Below are 21,643 nucleotides of genomic sequence, written 5' to 3'. Positions count from 1 at the left end.
GATCATATCCTACACACACACACACACACACACACACACACACACACACACCCATAAGCTACAGTGGCTCCCTACTGTCTCCAAGAATAACAATAAAATGCTACATACAGCATTCAAAGACCTTCATGACTTCATCCCTTCCTACCTTTTCAGTATTCTTATACCTTACTCTTTAATACATAGTCTTCAATCCTGTGACACTGGTATCCTGGGTCCCTCAAACAAGATACTCCATCTCACAGATTCAGGCATTTTCTCTGGCTGTCTCCCACACCTGGAATGTTCTCTCTCCTCAATTCAAGCTACTGACCTCCTGGCTTCCTTTAAGTCCCAACTAAAATTTGACCTTCTACAGGAAGCCTCCCCCAACCCCTCTTACTTCCAGTACCTTCCTTCTGTTAATTATTTCTTACTTATCCTGTATACAGCTTACTTTGCATCCATGTATTTGCATGTTGTCTCTCCATTAAACTGTAAGCTCCTTGAGGGCAGGGACTATCTTTTGCCTCTTTTTGTATCTCCAGCACTTAGCACACAGTAGGTGTTTAATGGATGTTTATTGATTGATAACTAGAAAACACTGAATGCGATTTAATCACATATGTAATTCTTACTATAACATACCTGGCAAGTGGCTGCCCAGCAACTACTCCAAGATCTCCAAGGATGAGGTGCCCCCCACCTCTAGAGGCAAGCCATTCCACCTTGGGACAACTCTAATTGCCAAAGTGTTCCCTGATGCCAAGTCTAAATAGACCTCTTTGCAGCTTCCATCCAGTGCTCCTGGTTCTGCCCACTGGGGCCAAACAGAATGAACAGCTCTCTTCCACATGACAGCCCTTCAAATACTGGAAGACAGCTCTCATGTCTCTCTGATTCTTCTCTTGTCTAGGCTATATATACCTTGTTATTTTAACCTATCTTCACTTTACCATCCGCATTTCCCTTCTCTGGATGTCCTTCAACCTTTCAATGTCCTTCTTAAATTCTAGTACTTAGAACTGAACAGGATTCAGGATGAGGACAGAGCACAGTGGGACCACTACCTCCCCATTCCTGGAGGTCCTGTCCTTCCTAATGCAGCCCATGATTGCATTAAAAATCATAATCATGAGTTCCTTAAAAGGCAATGAAGGTCTGTATGGTGAGTAAAAGAAAACCAAAGCATTATCAATGATGTCCTGCATGCAGAAGTAAATGTGAAAATTTAATAAAAGGAATGAATAATTGAAAAAGGTGGTATATGGTTATATTGTGGGTGTGGGGTAACAGACTGAGAAGGATGCACTGACAGCCATAAAACATTAAAAAACTTAAATCAAGGTATTCAGCAATACTGGGCAGATACTCTTCAAAGAATTTACAAGAGGATATGAACAAGAATCATGCAGGATGGACAAGGCAGGGGTGGATTATGACTAGCACCAGTGGAAGGAGTATTTAAATGAATGAGATCACAGATCTATCAAAGCATACAAAAAGTGGGGTGCTTGGTTGCTCACTCAGGCCCTCAGTAAAATGAAATACTTAAGCTACACAGTGAATGACACCACCTTGGGTCACCCAGGGAAGCCTGATACCTTTCTTTACTGGAATTCTGATGTCAAAGGGCACATTCATAGCACAGCTAGGAATGAGTTGTGTGTATACATTCTTTGAGAGCAAAGAATCCTTTTGATCCTATTTCCAGCTTTATGTAATCCTTCTAAGTTCTTTTAAAGATATGGGTCTTACTAATCCACTGTTGGTGGAGTTATGACCCAACCGTTCTGGAAAACAATTTGGAACTATGCCCAAAGGGCTATAAAACTGTGCATACCCTTGGACTCACAGCAGTACCACTATTAGGTCTGTATCCCAAGGAGATCAAAGAAAAAGGACCCATATGTACAAAAATATTTATGACAGCTCTTTTTATGGTGACAAAAAATTAGAAATTGAGGCGGGGTGCACATCAGGGAATAGATGAACAAGTTGTGATACGTTGGGTGTGATGGAACATTATTATGCTGTAAGAAATGACAAGCAGAATGGTTTCAGAAAAATCTGGGAAGGCTTATATGAACTCATGCAAAGTGAAGTGAGTAGAACCAGAACACCGTAACACAGTTAACAGCACTGTTTTATAATGATCAACTGAGAATGACGTGGCTATTCTTTGGAAGAGAATCCAAGAGAATTCCAAAGGACTTATGATGAAAAATGCTATCTACTTCCAGAGAAAGAACTGATGGATTCTGAATACAGACTGAATTTTTTTTGACTTTATTTTTCTTAGTTTTTTGTGGGGGAAGGGATGGGGATTGGGTCTGTGGTTTGTTTTTTGGGTTTTTTTTTCAACATGGCTAATATGGAAATGTTTTGTATGACTGCACATGTATAATCTATATCAGACTGCTTGCCTCCTCAATGGGGTGGATGGGATGGAAGGAGGGAAGGAAAGAATTTGGAACTCAAAATTAAAAAAAAAACAAATACTAAAATTGTTTTTACATGTAATTGAAAAAAATAAAACTTTTTTTAAAAAAATAAATATATAGGTCTTCAGTATGTTAATTTAATACTAACATTCCTTAAAGGATCATAGATTTAGACCTGGAAGGGACCTAAGAGGTCATCAAGTCAAACCTTTAAATTTAGAGATGAGGAAATTGAGACACAGAAAGGTTGACTGACTTTCCTAAAGTCATGCACCTAGTACATGTATAAAGTGGTATTTGAACCCTGGTCTTCCTTACTCTGAGATCAGAACACTATTCACTATATCAAATACCGTAAATAACCATTACAAATGTATAAAACTTTTTTGTGGGGGAGGTGGGGACTAGTACTATGATTTCACTGGTGAATAAATTTCTTCTATCAGTGCCAAAAAGACCCAGCTTTGCCATGTATAATCTTAGAGAGCTGCCTGGTGCACCAAGACTGTATTTGCCTAGAGTCACACAGCAAGTAACAGAAGTGGGGCTTGAACCCAGCTCCCTCTGAGTAGCAGGCCAGCTCTCTATCCAGTACTCATACTTCATAGCAACAAAAATCAGGGAACAGATAACTCCATTGGTTGTGATCTTCTCTCTGGAAGGAAACAAGCTTCCCTTTTCTAATCTTAGGAGCTAAGTCAATGCTAACTGATTAAAAACCATTTATAAAAGTAACACCTATGCACCCCAGAGAGCAATTCTGCCTTTTCCTCAAGGGCTTCTTAAACTTAATTAGATTCAATTCATTAAATATTCACTGGGCTAGGAACTGAGGAAGATAACAAAGTTTAGAGAAGACATAGTTCCTCTCCTCTTACAGATGAGGAGCCTGAGGTCTGAGAGGTGAAGTCACAAGTCACACACTAGTTAGAGGCAATTCTGCAACTAAGACCCAGATCTCCTAATGCTGGGTTTCCTAAAGCCTGGTGAAATACTCTTTCTACTGCACCATGCCAACTTTTCTTGGGGTATATAGTGGAAAAGAGAAAAAAAAGTCACTTCTTTAAAAGAAGCTCTATAAAACTGTATAGAAAAGAGGCTGGACACTTCTAGCTCAGCTAGAAGAAAGAAAAGCCTATTACTAAAACCCTGAACTGAAAGGGGTACATTAGATAACCCCACGTCATCTCCTTTGGTGCTTGTGGGATGAAACTGGGGGCATCATTCCATGTTGGGACCTGGAGCCTTACTGGCCCCCTTTTTTCCTACAAATATTTACCTTTCATTAGCAGTGGGGTTTGCAGGTCTCCCAAATGACTCTGATTTCCAAGGCCTCAGACAAGTCATCTTGTAATCAAATCCTCAGGGCCCTCATTGTGGTGAAATTTTACTAAAATGAGAACATTTCTAGAAATTGCATTCCCAGGATGGACTGGGAGACACAGAACTGATGCTCAGTCTCGACTTGAAACTGAATGCTGGAAAATCATAATGATCAAGCTTGGCCCCAAAGGAGACGTGAGAATGCACCTTCCTCCCCACCCCCATGAACACCTTCTTTGTAAAGGAGGGGAACTATAGGTGTAGAACTCTATGTATAATATCAGAATTCTTTGAGATGCTGGTTAGTTTTAATGAACTTCTTTTTTCCTATTTTTAATTCTTTGTTAGAAGCAATTGCTCGCTGGGAGGAGGAGGAGAAGTACATCAGGAAGTGTAGGTGGTATCAAAATAAAAGATATTAATGCAAATTATTTTTTAAAATTTTAAATGCTCTGAATCTAAGAGGAAAGGAGGTATCAAGCCTTGTTTCTCTCTCTCTATTTTCTCCTTCAAGTTATGGGATCTTTTCATGTGTTACATCTTTTGGCCAATGATTCAGGAATTTACATGGGGTTGGGGGGTAAGGACGAATTTGGTTCAGTCCATCGCAAGAATTTCTTAAGCATCTACTATGTAAAAGCATATATCAAATACTAGAAAAAATGAAACAGTCCCTTCTCTTAAGGAGCTTATATTTTGTTAAAGGAAAACAACATATAAACAGATAATACAAAATCTATATATAAACTAAATAAAAATAATTTGGATAAAAGTAAATAAAAAGTATTTTTGGATAGAGTGCTAACAGCTGGAAGGAGGTTAAAAAAAGGTTTTATATATAAGGCAACACCTGAGTTGAGTCTTGAAAAGAGCTGGAGATTCTTTTTTTTTTAAACAGGAAAATGCAATTTATTTACACCAGCAGCCATGGGGGATGGGAAATTCACAACATTTACAAAGTTAGCTACCTGTACAAGATGGATTATATATGCAAAAATAAAATTTCAAAACCACAGTGCAGCAACACCCCCTCCCTCCCAATGGCCCTGGCATGCATTAATGCCAGGCAGATGGCCCCTGGGCACGCTGGGGGAGGCAGGGTGGAAGGTATTGCATGGAAGAAGAAAAACCACCAGCCACAGAAAAAATCAATGCGGAACCTCCACATATATACTTAGACACATGACAGGCTACAAGACAGACAATAAATATATCTAGCTGGGAACTGGGGGAAGGATGGGAAGCAAAACCACATAGCTTATTACTAGGGAAAAGGAAGGGAGAGACCTGGGAAGCTTCTGATCTAGCAATTAAAGGGCAACAAGCCCTCTTTCCCCAAAGGGACAAAAATTGTCCCCTAAAGATCACAGTTGGGCCAGGATCATCTCAATAAAGGCTGGAGATTCTAAAAGGTAGAGGTGAAGATTCCAGGTATGAACATTCCAGGTATGAGGGACACTTTGTGTAAAAACTTAAAGGTGGGAGCTGGAATCTATCATACAGAGAAATTCAAGTAAGGGAGGTGTTTTCCCCCTTTTTTACTTCAATTTTGGTTTTCCATTTAATTCTATCCTTTCCCCACCCAATAAGAAGTCAAGAAATATGATATATACATACATATATATGAATTCATCCAAAACATTTCCACACTAGAGAAAAAAGAAGCAAGAAAAACAAAGAAAGAGAAAAAAATATGTTTTACTCTGCTCTCAGGAGTCCATCAGTTCTCTATCTGGAAGTGGATAATATTTTACATCATGAGACAAGCAGGCCAATTTGGTTGGAACATAGAGCATGTGCCAGGAGCTGGATATGCCATTTCGCTCCCTCTACCGATGCAGGTTGGTCATTTCTCTGCAACTCAGTCTTAGAGAGTTGTCTAAAGCACTGACCTGCCTTCTTTCCACCCTCCCTCCCTTCCTTTCTTCCTTCCTTCCTCTCCCTCCTCTCCCTCCTCTCCTTCCTCTGCCTCTGTCCACATAGGGAATCATACCCTTACCTATGAGTGCTCTGCCTAAAGGAATATAAATTTTGATCACTGAAACCTCACAAGATATCTTGAGGTTTATGAGTTAGATTTCTTTTTTTCCTCTTCCCTACTTATTTGTTCTATCATTTTTAAAAAAATGCCTTAAACCCAAATCAGTCTGGCTCTCCCTGATAGGTCCCAGTCCAAGCCTCACTTAGTTACTGTTTGGATTTTGATAACTCACAGTGAGTGTAAATAGCAATTGTTTTTGTTTTGGCCAGAAACCCTGAGGGTTTTCCCCTCCCAGATTGAATTTGGATTTTTTGACTGAGTAAAAGAGGCCATTTTTTGCCTCATTTTTCACCTAGCCTTAATCACTGAATTGTATTGCCTCAGTCAAACTGAGACCTGGGAAACACCTTAGCTTAAAAAAGGCTAAGGTCTCCCACTGCATCCTGGGCCATGTTTAGTAGTCCTGATCTATGTCTCACCTCTGGACCCAGATGGCTCTGAAGGGGAAAGTGAGCCTGGTAACTTTGCACAGCCCTGCATCACTCAAATCCAATTCACTTGCAAGTCATGTCATCACCTCCCTGACATCATGGTCCTCTTCAAGAATGAAGGAAAAACAACAAAGCATTGAGAAATTATGTGACTTGCCCAGGGTCACACAGCCAGTAGTTGAACCCAGCTATTTCTGACCTCAAGGCCAACTTTCTCTCTAATTTGTTGTGCTCTCATCATATGAAACTAGTTTGGTAAGACAGGTGAAGCTTTTGCATCCCCAGTAACTAGCACACAGTCCATCACATAGTATGTCCTTATAATGTTTATTAATTGGTTGGCTGATGATCGATTAAGCCTTACTGCAGAAGATGTCTGCAGAGCTGAGCATCAGATTTCATTCTCCAGGGTGGAGTACCAGAGACCCATGGGACAACCCTAGGGCAACATATCACAAGGACACAGTACCAGGCAAGATCCATGTCCAGTCCTAGACTATTTCTAATTACCACCTGGTGATAGGACTACCAGGATTTCTAAGTCTGAACCTACTTGAGTGACTTTAAATCTGGCAGAGAAAGAGGACATCTGATGATCCATGCCTTGATTTTGCTAACTGAGAGGGTGGGGTGGGGTTTGTGGCAGTCAGAACATATAGCCACAAGTAACTGAAGAGTTACAGAAGAGCTCAGGTGTTGGTTGTTTCCTATTGGAGTATAAGAAATGGTCCTTCCCATCTGGTGTTTCTCTCCTCCAAATCTATGCACCCGTCCCCTCTATCAAAGTCTCTGTTAGAGCTTTTTTCCAAAGAGCAATGAGTGCCTGGCAGCCAAAAGGTCAACCTGCCTTTGGTCTCCCATTAGTCAAGAGCTAATTATGGGAGTGAGGTGGAGAGATGAAGGCAGAGCAAGAATTTGCTAGCAGGACCTCCTATTCTAAGGCTCCTTGTTGATCCTGCAGCCCCTCCTATGCTATTTATGTCTGTCTGAACACAGCATCAGCCAAGGTACCTCTGGTTCTCTGGGAACCTGGGAAGGGAAGGAATAGTAGACCAGGTATAGTTGTTTTCTGCTCAACCACTTGGGGAGACCCTTGCCAACCAAACCAACAGGTAAGAAGGCTACGGCACTGGGGAGGGAAGGGTTAGCAACTGAGAAAGTCAGTCTGTTCTCTTAAAAATTTGGGAAGTTGGGCAAAATAGCATGATGTCTGAGTGGTTCTAATTCCCTCAGGGAGCTGGTGTAACTATTAGTCACAGCCTCAGAGAAGAAATCTTGACTAAAAATAAACGACAATCAACGAATGACATGATTTTCTCACCAGAACTTCCAGAACTTCCGAGTAGACACCTCCCTTATGTCAGCACACAGCTGCCCACTTAGCTTAGCTGGAGAGGCTGAAATGATCCACTTAATGTACAGTTAACTAGGAGCACCAGCCAAACAGATTTTTATTAATTGGGGAAAAAAGTTAAATTTTTTTAAAGATGCTAAAACTTTGGAGCCAGCTGATATGAAATTGGATCTTTGGCAAACAGAGATCTCTATGTTGAAAATGGTATCTATATGAGAGCAGAGATTCTACGGGTCTCCTAGTGGCCTCCCAGGAGGACTTTCAAGGAACTAAATAGAGCAAAGATAGAGTCACAAATGTGGGCTGGGCCACCCATATACTGAAGCATCTTGGGAGAGAAAAGGAAATTAGAGAAGTAAGAGCAAAGATAGGAGAAGTGATATAAAAACATATGTGGCTACGAGAATCTGAGATACTATTTGACATTAAAAATAATAGGATCATAGATTTAGAGTCAGGTGCTTCAGAAGTCACCTAATACAACTGCTTCATTTTACAAATGAAGAAATTGAGGCTAAGAAAGGCTGACTTGTCCATGATTATACATCTACAATAGCTAGCTTTTTATCTAGCACTTTAATGTTAGCATAGTGCTTTACAAATATTTTCTCATTTTATGTTCACGACAAAGTTGGAGGTAAGTGCTATTTTTATCTCCCATTTGATAGATGAGGAAACTGAGTCAGACAGAGATTAGGTGACTTGTTCAGGGACAGACAGGTGCTAAGGGTCTATGGCTAGATTTTAACTAAGGTTTTCCTGACTCTGGGTCTATAACTCTAACCACTATATCACCTAGACCTAGGTGCTTAGATTAAGTATGTACGAAGTGGCAAAGCCAAGATTTTAGTCCAGCTCCTCTGACTCCAAATCCATCACCTTTTTCACTGTACCATACTTCTGCCTCATTAAATGAAAACATCTAATTAGACTCAATGAAAATTGGTGCCCCTACTTAGTGAATGGCACACATGCTCAGTGATGATTAATGGACTTTTCTTGACCACCATCTATATAGGCCATGTTTCTTGAATGCATGTTATAAAAAACAGAATGTTGAATTTGAGGCCAAGAAGATCTCAGTTTAAATCCCATCTCTGACTGTTACTGGCTACATGATCATCGACAAGTCACTTAACCATATCGAAGCTCGGGCAGAAGGCGCTCCAACCCTGACCAAAGTATCTGACATAGGCATCGTGAACTTAACAGTATGGCACTGGTTCAAGATCCCCTTCCAGAGCCCAGATGCTGGCTTGGCTTAGAGGTTGAAGAGTGAATCCTATTCAAAGCTGCAAAGTGCATGACTTACCTTGCAAGAATATTCTGTTCCAGTAGATTTTCCCAACGTCATTCCCCCCAAGAAACACCAGGTTGGACAGAATTAGCATTGATGTGGAAGCACCAGCCAGGGTGGCATGCAGTCGACGGCGAGCTTGTGGGGAGAGATGCTGGGCCTGTCCCAAAACAACCAGGAAATATTTATCACGGAAGGTAAAAATTGATAATGCCCAAGAGCACTAGATTTTCAGTGAGGAAAATTACACTGAAATCCTGGCTCTGCACAGAGTAGTGAACATTAAGCACTGGTCCTAGGGTCAACAAGACTTGGGATTGAATCTCACCTTGGACTCTTGCTAGCTCTCTGATGCTGGGCAACACCAGTAACCTCTATCAGTCTCTGTTTCTCCATCTTTGTGGGGATAATATAATAGTGCCTCTACCTTATAGGGCAGTAATGAAGATGGGACAAGATCTGGTAAATAAAGTGCTTAGTAAATCTTAAAGTGCTGTGTAAATGTAAGCTTTTTAAAAATTATTATTATTTACTACTTAGTAATTTTTAGCAATTCACTTTAACTCCCTGGGCCTCAGTTTCTTATTTGTAAGACCAGATTCCTTAGAATCCTTTTAGCTGGGGAATGGAGCCAAGATGGTGGCTGGAAAGCAGGGACTTGCATGAGCTCCCCCCTAGGTCTCTCCAAAAACCTATAAAAATGGCTCTGAACAAATTCTAGAACTGCAGAACCCACGAAAAAGAAGAGGGAAGCAGGGCTCCAGCCCAGGACAGCCTGGATAGTCGCTAGGTAAGGTCTATCCCGCACCAAGCTGGGAGCAGAGCAGAGCCTAGCATGAGCCACGCCCAGATGAACCAGATCCAGAGCTGGCGGTACAGGCCCTAGCACCCTGAATCAGTGAGCTGTGGCAGTTACCAGACTTCTCAACCCACAAATACCAAAGACAACAGAGAAGGTTACTGGGAAAAACTGTGGGACAGAGTGAAAGCAGTTGGCTGTTCCACCACTGCCACAGAGGCAGCGGGGTGATGCAACTCTGAGGCTGCTTACAAAGCTACAGCTGCTGTTGCTTCTGGCCCCAGGCCCACCTAGTGGGAGGAATTAAGTGGCAGATCAGAGTGGGAGTGCAGAGGCAGCTTAGATCTGAGTCCAGTCCAGGTTGGTGGTTCTTGGGGGAGGAGTAGTGCTGGTGTGGCAGAGCTTGCTGTGTATAAATAGCTCTGAAAACAACAGTGCAGCGCCTCAACCTTGGGACAAAGTACTCTATAGTATACAAGCAGTCATACCCTGCTGAAAAACTCAAGGGTCAAGTAGTTGGCTGGTAACATGGCCAGGCAGCGAAAATGCACAAAGATCCAGTCTCAGACGTTGGAATCTTTCTTTGGTGACAAAGAAGACCAAAACATACAGCCAGAAGAAGTCAACAAAGTCAAAGAGCCTACATCAAAATCCTCCAAGAAAAACATGAACTGGTCTCAGGCCATGGGAGAGCTCAAGAAGGATTTGGAAAAGCAAGTTAGATAAGTAGAGGAAAAATTGGGAAAAGAAATGAGAGTGATTCAAGAAAACCATGAAAAACAAGTCAATGACTGGCTAAAGGACATCCAAAAATACTCAAGAAAATAACACCTTAAAAAACAGACTAACACAAATGGCAAAAGAGCTTCAAGAAGACAATGAGGAGAAGAATACCTTGAAAGGCAGAATTACCCAAATGGAAAAGGAGGTCCAAAAGACCACTTCAGAAAATACTACCTTAAAAATCATATTGGAGCAAGTGGAAGCTAGTGACTTTAAGATGAAATCAAGATATTATAAAACAGAACCAAAGGAATGAAAAAAATGGAAGACAATGTGAAATATCTCAATGGAAAAACCACTGACTTGAAGAACAGATCCAGGAGAGATAATTTAAAAATTAGTGGACTACCTGAAAGCCATGATCAAAAAAAGAGCCTAGATATCATCTTTCAAGAAATTATCAAGGAGAAATGCCCTGCTATTCTAGAGCCAGAAGGTAAAACAGAAATTGAAAGAATCCACCGATCACCTCCTGAAAAAGATCCCAAAAAGAAAACTCCTAGGAATATTGTTGCCAGATTCCAGAGTTCCCAGGTCAAGGAGAAAATATTGCATGCAGCCAGAAAGAAACAATTTGAGTATTGTGGAAACACAATCAGGATAACACAAGATCTAGCAGCTTCTACATTAAGGGATTGAAGGGCTTGGAATATGATATTCCAGAGGTCAATGGAGCTAGGATTAAAGCCAAGAATCACCTACCCAGCAAAACTGAGTATCATACTCCAAGGCAAAATATAGACTTTCAATAAAATAGGTGACTTTCAAGCTTTCCTAGTGAAAAGACCAGAGCTGAATAGAAAATCTGACTTTCAAACACAAGAATCAAGAGAAGCATGAAACGGTAAACAAGAAAGAGAAATAATAAGGGACTTATTAAAGTTGAACTGTTTTGTTTACATTTCTACATGGAAAGATGATGTGTGTAATTCATGAGACCTCAGTATTAGGGTAGCTGAAGGGGATACATGTATATTCCCTTCAGATACATATATATGTGTGTGTGTGTGTGTGTGTGTGTGTGTGTGTGTGTATACACACACACACACACATATACATACACACATACACACACATATACATATGTATAGACAGAGGGCACAGGGTGAGCTGAATAAGAAGGGATGATATCTAAAAAAAACAAAATAAATTAAGGGATGAGAGAGGAATATATTGAGACAAGGAGAAAGGGAGAGATAGAATGGGGTAAATTATCTCACATAAAAGTGGCAAGAAAAAGCAGTTTTGTTGGGAGGGAAGAGGGGGCAGGTGAAGGGGAATGAGTGAATCTTGCTGTCATCAGATTTGACCTGAGGAGGGAATGACATACAAACTCAATTGGGTATCTTACCCCATAGGAAAGAAGGAGGAAAGAGATAAAAAAGGGGGGATGATAGAAGGGAGGGCAGATAGGGGGAGGAGGTAATCAAAAGCAAACACTTTTGAAAAGGGACAGGGTCAAGGAAGAAAATTGGATAAAGGGGGATAGGTTAGGAAGGAGCAAAATATAGTTAGTCTTTCACATCATGAGTATTGTGGAAGGGTTTTGCATAATGATACCCATGTGGCCTATGTCGAATTGCTTGCCTTCTTAGGGAGGGTGGGTGGGGAGGGAAGAGGGGAGAGAATTTGGAACTCAAAGTTTTAAAAGCAGATGTTAAAAAAAAGTTTTTGTATGCAACTAGGAAATAAGATATACAGGCAATGGGGCATAAAAATCTATCTTGCCCTACAAGAAAGTAAGGGAAAAGGGGATGGGGGGGAGTGGGGTGACAGAAGGGAGGGTTGACTGGGGAATGGGACAACCAGAATATATGCCATCTTGGAGTGGGGGGGTAGGGTAGAAATGGGGAGAAAATTTGTAATTCAAACTCTTGTGAAAATTAATGCTGAAAACTAAAAAATATTAAATAAATAAATGATCATTAAAAAATAATCCTTCTAGTGCTCAATTTTATGATCCTCCATAAACAGAGTTTTTATGATCCTCTATAATGACAACTTTTCTTTAAAAAAAGAACTGTATTGGTATCTTTTGCTTTTATATTGCCTAAATTCCACTTTTTCCTCTTCCCTGAATCAATCCATACGACAAAGAATTTTTTAAAAGAAAAATAAGAGGAAAAAAATTCTTTATAACCAATCAACATATTAAGAAAATCTGAAGTCATGTCATACAATCTGAGTCTGGAATCAAGAAGACCTGAGTTCAAATTGAAAGAGTTCAAATTTGAAGAATGAGTACTATCCAAAGCTGCAAGGCCACATGACTTCCCTTGTAGGAAGATTCTATTCCAGTAGATTTTCCCAGCATCATTTTCATTCCCCACAAGAAACATCAGGCTGGGTAGAGTCAGCATTGATGTGGAGGTACCAGCTTCCTGGACAAGTCACTTAACCTATGTCTGCCTGAGTTTTCTCATCTGTAAAATGAGATAATAACAGCACCTGCTTTCCAAGGTTATTGTGAGGATTAAGTGAGATACTATTTGTAAAGCACTTAGCACAGGTCCAGGTACCTAATAGACACTTAATAAAATAATAATAATATAATAATGTTTGTTCTCTTCTCACTTTCCCCCAAGAACCCTCTTGCTTCTGCAGAGGGGGAGGGGGATCTATCTTCTCAGATCTCTTCTTTGGGGCCAAGCATGTTCTTTTAAAATTTTGCAATATTAAGTTCCATTTGTTTGGTGGTGGTGGTTCTCTTCCTTTATATTGTTGTAGTCATTGTGTATACTGTCTTCCTGGTTCTACTTACTTCATTCTTCATCAGTTCCTATAACTCTTTCCATGCTTCACTCTATGCATCACCTTTTTTCATTTCTTGTAGCACAGTAATGTTCCATTACCTTCGTGTGCCACACAATTTGTTTAGCTGTTCCCTAACTGATGGGCACCTAATTGTTTACAATTCTTTGAGACCTTTCTCTTAACATGTATAATCTTTTTTGGAATGTCCCTAACTCTCAGAGCAGTCAACTGATTCAAATGGCTATTAAAATGCCTACCTCCTCCAATAAATCCTCTGGGATTAATCTGGGGAGCAGAGATAATGTCTCCAAGTTCACTACCCCAATGCTCTCCATCCTCAAAATGTACTTACCCTTGCCACATAGAAACTAACTATTTTGGCTCTCTATTATTTAGTTTATTTTTTCCTACTTTGTCTCTAACTTCCCTGCACGTTTGTGTCTAATTCCAAACTCTAGGGAACCAAAACTCTTTTAATCAATTATTCTCTACACTAACTGGCATGGCCCTATGTGATTTATGTTAGATGGCTCACTGAGTGAGAATATGGCGCTAAGGAAGCCAAAATTATAAGTCTGATCAACTCTATTCTTTATTCTCCAATTCATTCTGACCTTAGCCTTGCCCCTCAATGTGCAAGACATAAATCCCATGGGGAACAGATGAGAGAATGTGGATCTCATTCCTACTTCCAGAAAAATGGCTCAGAGAACATGTCAGATTCACAGATAAGAAATGCCATATGGAAGGTTACATACAAACAGGTGCTTTGATAAATGATTTTTTTTGTCCTTATTATAAGTAACTCAGTTTGCGGTTGCATTTTAATAACTGATCTTGATATAAACACGTCAAGGCTCTGTGGATTTTATCAGTGTTGGATAATTTTGTTGTAGAAGCTCGCTACTAACATAAACTGCAACCTGTCTGTGACTTAGAAAGTAATTCCCAAGCAATTAAACCAAGGTTTTCTGACTTGAAGCCCAGTATTCTATCCACCATGCCATGTATTTTGAAATCTGCAGAGCACCATACATATGTTATTTCCTTTGAGCACTGCAATAACCCTCTGAGGTAGATACTATAGGTGCCACAGGAGCACAGATTTAGAGCAGATTTGGAAGCTACCTTTGAATCAATCTAGACTAACCGCTTCATTATACAGATAAGGAAACTGAGGCCCAGAGAGGTTAAGTAGTCTTTCCAAGGTCACATAGGTAGTAAGTGATAGAAATATGATTTAAATTCAGGTCCTCTGACTCCAATTCCAGCACTTTCCATTGTACCATGATGCCCCTGATACCGATATCTCCCTTTTAGGAAGAGAACATAAGGCCTACAGTGGGGGAGTGACTTGCCAATGGTCACCCGGCTAGTAAATATCAGAGGTGAGATCTGAACCCAGATCTTGATTCTAAGGAGAGAACCCTATCTACTAGGCTAGCCTGTCTCTCTCCCCCTGCACTAAAGCCCTACTCCAATGCTTCATCATCATATTAAGAACCCTGCAGCAGAGCACGTGTAGGGGCAATCCTCCAAACCTAGCAAGGTTTTAAGTAAGGACCTAATGACTGGACTGTAATCTGCTATCAGAGAACTAGCTTAGGTAAGTTTGGAGATGCTAATCACAAGATCAGCTTTAGGGGAAGGTGGAGTTTGGGGGCCACAAGGACACTAAAAGTCATTCTAAATCCAACAGGAATTGTGCTGGTGGCTTGTATCAGCAAACTCACTGAAACTTGAAGTAAAGATATCTTTACTACAATTCACTCTTTCCCCTCCCTTCCTCCTTCTACATTATTCATTGGAATTCATAAAGAAAGCCAAGCTTTTATTTCTAAGCAACAGCTGTTCTGGTCACAGGTGCCACATGTGTAATCACTAAATGTAAACAGAGGCTATTAGGATGCATCTGTGACGGCATCACCCCACCTGGCCCAGCCATGCTTTAGAATTTCATGTCTAGCATAAGGAATTCATATGGCTCAGCCCCCAGATGCCTCAGGTCCTCATGCTTTCTCCAAATATGCCAGACTAATCCAGAGAACTGATGAATAAAGGGAGAGAGAGAGAAAAAAAATGTACAATGTGAAAACATGGTAGAACCTAGTTTTGTCTTGCCTCCCCTACTATGGAATAAAGCACAAGCCTGTGGTCGGTTGCTCAGATGGACAATCACAGGGTTAAGGGTCCTTAAAGGAGGCCTCTGATAACCATAGCTGGAGAGACTTTGAAAGGTCACCTAATTCAACTCTCACTATACCAGAGAGACTCAGAAGTGAAGTTACTTGCCCAAGGTCACACAACTAGTAAATGGCCTAGCCAAGCATAGAACTCAGGTTGTCTGCCTCCAACCCCAATGGTCTTTCATTCAATCTTCCATATCTATACTTCCAATTGGCACTGGGTTCCTCAACTAAAAGATCATAGTCCCACATGATTAGCTTTCTGTAGAAAGGGTTCTCTAACAGACTTTCCCAAAGCAACATGCCATCTTCTGCCTCTATGTCTTTTCAAAGGCTGTGCCATATATCTGGAATGCTCTCCTTCCACAACTCTGCCTCTTGGAATTCCTTGGAAAACCTTCAAGGCTCAACACAAGGGATCACTTTCATGCTTCTCCTGGACTCACCTCTTACTCTCCAAACTTCTTTCCCTACCATTTCACAGTAGTTTTCTTATCCTGGAAGACTCCCTATGCCTCTGCATCCCCTTGCTCTGATTGGCGAATTCATCCCAGAACCTCCATTTTTTTAAAAGTGCCCAGGCCAGCCAGGTTCACCCCACTCATCTCACAGCTTTGCTGCTGCCTCTCTGGACTTCGTGTTTCTGTCCTACCCTATTCGGGTACCTTCATCTCCTTCCAGCTTTCTTTTAAGTGCTATCTTACTTCATTAGAATGTAAGCTCCATGAGGTGAGGGTCTGTCTTTGTTGTTTGTATTTGTATCACCAGTGCTTAGCACAATGCCTGGCACATAACTTATAAACACTTAATAAATGCTTGCTGGCTTGAGCTATCTTCTATAAGAAGCCTTTCCTTCCTTCCCTCATTCTTAGTGCTCCCTCCTCCCCCTCACAAAATGGCTTTGTGTTTATTTGGTATATTTTTTTATATTTACCTATCTGAATACATATTGTTTTTCCTAAGAAGAATGTCAGGCTCCTTAAGACTGAGGACTATTTAATTTTTGCTTTTGTACCCTACAGTGCCTAGTACAATGCCTGGCACACAGCAGGTGCTTAATTAATGCTTGTTGAACTGAATTCAACCCAAATAAGAGAACAAGGCTCTTAGAGAAGTTTTCATTTTAGCTAATTCTCTTGTGCATCATCTGTAACAAATGGTGACTGCTTTGTTGGCTTCCCCTTAAAAATAGTTTCTGTGCCCCAAATCCACACCACCTGGGTGGGGGGAAGTGATTGGAAACGATGTGAAACATCAGAGGTAACCTGCCTGAGATTATTAATAGCTACTATTTACGGAGTGATTTAAGATTTGCAAAGTGCTTCATGGATGCTATCTCAGATGATCTTTGCAAATCCCTATGAAGTAGATACAACTGTTATCCCTATTTTACAGATGAGGAAACTGAAGCTAAAAGAAGTCAAGTGACCTGACCAGAGTCACATAATTCCTGACTCCAGGTCTAGCCCTCTATGCAGTCCATTTAGCTGCATCATTTACAGAGGAAAAGAGACAAAATGGAAAATTCTCACACAGATATTTGAGAAGTGATTATTTTCATAGGATTGAAGAATCATAGATCATTACCTGGAAGGGACCTCAGAGGCATTTAATCCAACCCCCTCATTTTACAGGGGAGGATACTGAGGCACAAAAAATTCCCCAAAGTCACACAGCTAGTATGTATCTGAAGTGGGACCAAGAGTTCCATAAGAATACTGGTAAGAAACAGGAAACAAGGAGAAAAATTTACATCAAGTTTCTCTGATAAAGGCCTCACTTCTCAAATATATAGAGACCTAAGCCAAACTTATAAAAATCAAAGCCATTCCCCAGTTGATAAATGGTCAAAGGATATGAACAGGCAGTTTTCAGAAGTTATCAATAGTCACATAAAAATGCTCTAATTCACTACTGATCAGAGAAATACAAAATTAGAACAACTCTGAGATACCACCTCATACCTATCAGATTGACTAACATGATGGAAAATGACAAATGCTGGAGGGGATCTAGAAAAATTGGGACACTGATACACTTTTGGTAGAATTGCAAACTAGTTCAACTACTCTGGAGAACAATTTGTAACTATGCTCAAAGGGCTATGAAACTGTACATACTTTTTGACTTTGCAATACCACTATTGGCTCTGTATCCCAAAGAGATCAAAGAAAAGGGGGAAGAACCTATTTGTATAAAATATTTATTGCAGCTCTTTTTGTGATGGCAAAGAATTAGAAATGGAGATGATGCCCATCAATTGGGGAAATGGCTGAACAAGTTGTGGTGTATGATTGTGATGGCGTACTGTTGTGCTATAAGAAATGATGAGTCAGGTGATTTTAGAAAAACCTGGGGTAACTTATATGAAGTGAAGTGAGCAGAAGCAGGAGAACACTGTACACAGTAATAGCAATTTTGTAATGATGAAGAACTGTGAAAGACTTAGCTGCTCTGATCAAAGCAATGACCCAAACCAATTCCAAAGGGCCCCTAATGAAAAATGCCATCCACCTCCAGAGAGACAACTGATGAACTCTGAATGGAGAGTGAAGCATACTTTTAAAAATACTTTCTTTTTATTGTTTTATTTCATTTGTATTTTCTTTTGAAACATGGCTAACATGAAATAGGTTTTGCATGATTTCACATTATAATCTATATCCAATTGCTTGCCTTCTCAAGGAAGGGGAAGGGATGTGAGTGAGAGAGAGAATTTGGAGCTCAAATTTTTAAAAAATGATTGTTAAAAAATTACATGAAATTGGAATATAATGAAATAAGTAAAATTATTTTTAAAAAGAATACAATTAGGAAAAGCTGTGAACCTCCAGGTGATGTGAATTATACAGAAGCACACATGGTTAGCTCCTGCTAATGTCCTCCATGGATGCCTCACTGTGGCATGAAAATAACACTAGATTCTTGAAGACTTTGCTGGTGAAACACAGGTCCTCATAAGTCTGTCAGGTACTGCCAATCTGGAAAGTATGTTCCTGGAGGGGAGCTGTCTGGCTCTCATGTGAAAACTAGCATAATTAAGTCCATGGAGACTCATTACTAGAAAGCTGGCTAAGGGATGATGACTTTTTTTTAGCTGACCACATCAACCCATGAAGATGATCTTGTAAAGCAGAGCTTCTTGGATTGGAGTCCCTGAACTTCTTCTAAAAATATTTTTTATAATTATGTTTCAATATATTTGCTTTCCTTTGTTATCCTTGAATTTTATTTTATGCATTTAAAAACACTGCTCTGAGAATGGAGGGGTCCATGGGCTTCACTAAACTGCCAAAAGGGTCCAGGACACAAAAAAGGTTAAGAACCCCTGGCCCAAGGCAACATGTAACAGAAAATGTGTGAAGAAGTGTGAATTTCTTGAAGGACAGCATTTCATTCCATTTCCTGAGGACTGAAGAAGAATGTCTGCTGAGTATACAAGGGAATGCTACTTTTAGAGGAATTAAAATTCAACCACCCAACTGGGCTGGGTGTGATGTTGCCATGGTTTGAAAAAGGACGATGAAAAAAAAGAAGACTGAAGCATTGATGTCTGTGTAGCTTGTACCCGCTGTTGTTCATTTGTTTCAGTCACATCTGACTCTGTGTGATCTCATTTTGGTGTTTTCTTAGCAGACATACTGTAGTGATTTGTCATTTCCTTCTCTAGCTCATTTTATAGATAAGGAAACTGAGGCAAACAGGATTAAGGGACTTGCCCAGGATCTCCTAGATAGTAAGTGTCTGAGGCCAAATTTGAACTTGAGAAGATGAGTCTTTTTGACTTCAGGCTCTATCCATTGTGCCATCTAGCTGCCCTAAAAGGCAAATCAAGGTCTGAAACTGCAGTTAACTACCAGGTTTGTTGTTGTTGTTGTTGAGTCATGTCCAACTGATCCCATTTGGGGTTTTCTTGGCAGAGATACTAGATGGTTTGCCATTTCCTTCTCCAGCTCATTTTACAGATGAGGAAACTGAGGCAAACAGGGTGAAGTGACTTGCCCTGGATCACATAGGTAGTGTCTGAAGGCAGGTTTGAACTCAGGGAGAGGAGTCTTCCTGATTCCAAATCTAATGCTCTAACCATTGCACCACCTAGCTGCCCCTGTATACCTAGCCCTTCAAAATGAGAAGGTTCCAGTCTATTAGTCTGCTTTCTACAATAGAAGCAACAATACCTCTGGGCATCATAGACTAGGCTAGCAGGAACTGTCTGGACTAGAGAGAGGGAAAGAATGAGCTGTCCAAGGTGGCATTGTATTTTCCAGGAGAGAGTGTGCAAGGAACTTCCCCTTGAAGATCTTCAGGCAGGGAGGAACCATTTATGGAGGAAACTAAGAGATACTGTAATAGCTTTCATTCTACACTTGATTGTAAGATCATAAATTTAGATCTGGAAGAGACACTAGATGTCATCTAATTCAATCCCTTCATTTGAAAGGTGAAGAAACTAAGGTCCAAAGAGGTAGCCTGCCCTGAGTCACACCAGTAGCAAGTGGCAGGGATGGGACTCGAATCAGGACTGAGATGACAACCAATGTTCTGTGCTTCTGAATCCTGCTGTCACTAAAGGGTATATCTCCTTTCAAGAAGTTCAGAGATTAATGTATGAAGCTTTCTTTAACAATGTCAATAAAGCAGCGTGGAAACATGGAAACAAATCTGGGTCTGGATCAAGAATGCCTGGGTTCAAATCTCAGCTCTGCTACTTACTATCCGTGTGACCTCAGACAAATCATTTAGAATCTCTGGACATCAGTTTCTTGCTCCGTGAAAGGACTGGGTTGGACTAAGATGACCTCTAAGGTCCCTTGTGTATCTTATAAACATGGCAATGTGGCTTAAAGCCCCCAAATATCCTCCTTTTTTATGTGGAAAAGAGTTCAGTGTGTAAGAGACAACCAAAACCACCTACCACATTCTCTAATCTATGAGACTGGAAGGAGAGCATTCACGATGATTTTTTTTTGGTGCTGAAATGACAAACTGCTAGCCAGTTTTTACCAGTAGCAACTGAGAATGCTGATTTAAAAGAAAAAAAAAGGAAGAAAGAGGAAAGAACAAGAGAGTTGAAGCCAAAAAGCTTGTAAGAAGCGAACAAGACTTAAAATAGAAACAAAGATACATGTAGCCAACTCTCAGTTATACATTCTAACGGGGGACAAAGGATGTCGTGATAAGTGAAATATACAGAAACTCCAAAGACCTCATTTTAACCAAAAGCTTCATCTGCCTCCTGACAAAACTATACTTGCTAACAAGGAGCAAAATCCAGATTTTAGAACTCCAACTTTCCACTAATAAAAAGCACCAGAAGAATCAGGAAGGAGTCAGATACAAGGAAGCTCTGGTCACACTGGCAGAAGTACTATGGCCAAAACCATAACTCAGCTGAGTGACCAGGGATTTGCCCTAGATTATCAAATTTAGAAGACGTTGATAGAGTCAATTCAGTCCTTCAGTAATACAAAAACAAAAGAGCTTAGCAACTAGTTAGCAAGAATCAGTGATCAAAATAGAAAAAAGCTGAGATGCTAGACTGATGTGAGCTCCTCCCCTGCTCTGCTCCCAAATGAGGAAGGCTTGCTTCAATGTCCTATGACCTTTGTCTATCTCGTTGGGTGAGGTTATCTTCCCCTCCCCCTATACTGATGACAGAAGCATGAGCTGCTTGTCTTAGTTGAAATTTATTGAGTTTTCTTTAGGCACAAAATATTCTTTTTTTTTTTTTGCTTTTTGGCAGGGCAAATTGGGGTTAAGTGACTTGCCCATGGTCACACAGCTAGTACATGTGTCAAGTGTCTGAGGCCGGATTTGTACTCAGGTCCTCCTGACTCCAGTGCTGGTGCTCTACTCACTGCGCCACCTAGCTGCCCCGGCACAAAATATTCTAATTTAAGTTATAACTAGAGTTACTTTTCAGCTGTCCTGACTCTGCTGGATAGCTACATTCCAAAAAACTTGTATGCACGCAGAAATTTTGTGAGGAGAATCGTATTTTACTATCAACTCGCTTGGTTATGATAAAGATTATTTATTTTCAGATATGTTTTTCATAAGATATGTTTTAATATTTTAGCTTGTGGCATCTTAGCCTCCATCCTCTCCAGCTGGACAAGTAGTTAACATAAACATTTAAGTGCACCAAGAGAGCTGGCTATATATTTAATTTAAGTAAATTTTAATGATGCCTTTTCTTTATATATATGTAAACATATATATGTAATATACATGTATTTGTGTAAATCTATATCT

At 40.3% G+C, this 21,643-nt stretch overlaps 1 protein-coding gene across 1 annotated transcript in view; it reads right to left on the bottom strand.

The window, feature by feature from the left end:
• Positions 1–21,643, bottom strand: part of HHAT (hedgehog acyltransferase) — a 551,233-nt gene that overhangs the window by 98,354 nt on the left and 431,236 nt on the right. The window contains exon 11 of the mRNA XM_036756444.1: positions 8,882–9,026. Within this exon, the coding sequence (XP_036612339.1) occupies positions 8,882–9,026 (145 nt within the window). The remainder of the gene's footprint in view (positions 1–8,881; positions 9,027–21,643) is intronic.

This window comes from Trichosurus vulpecula, chromosome 4 (assembly GCF_011100635.1).
Source record: "Trichosurus vulpecula isolate mTriVul1 chromosome 4, mTriVul1.pri, whole genome shotgun sequence".
Classification (NCBI taxonomy): domain Eukaryota; kingdom Metazoa; phylum Chordata; class Mammalia; order Diprotodontia; family Phalangeridae; genus Trichosurus; species Trichosurus vulpecula.
Note: the sequence above shows the minus strand (reverse complement) of the source record. Positions and strands in the feature narration are given on the sequence as shown.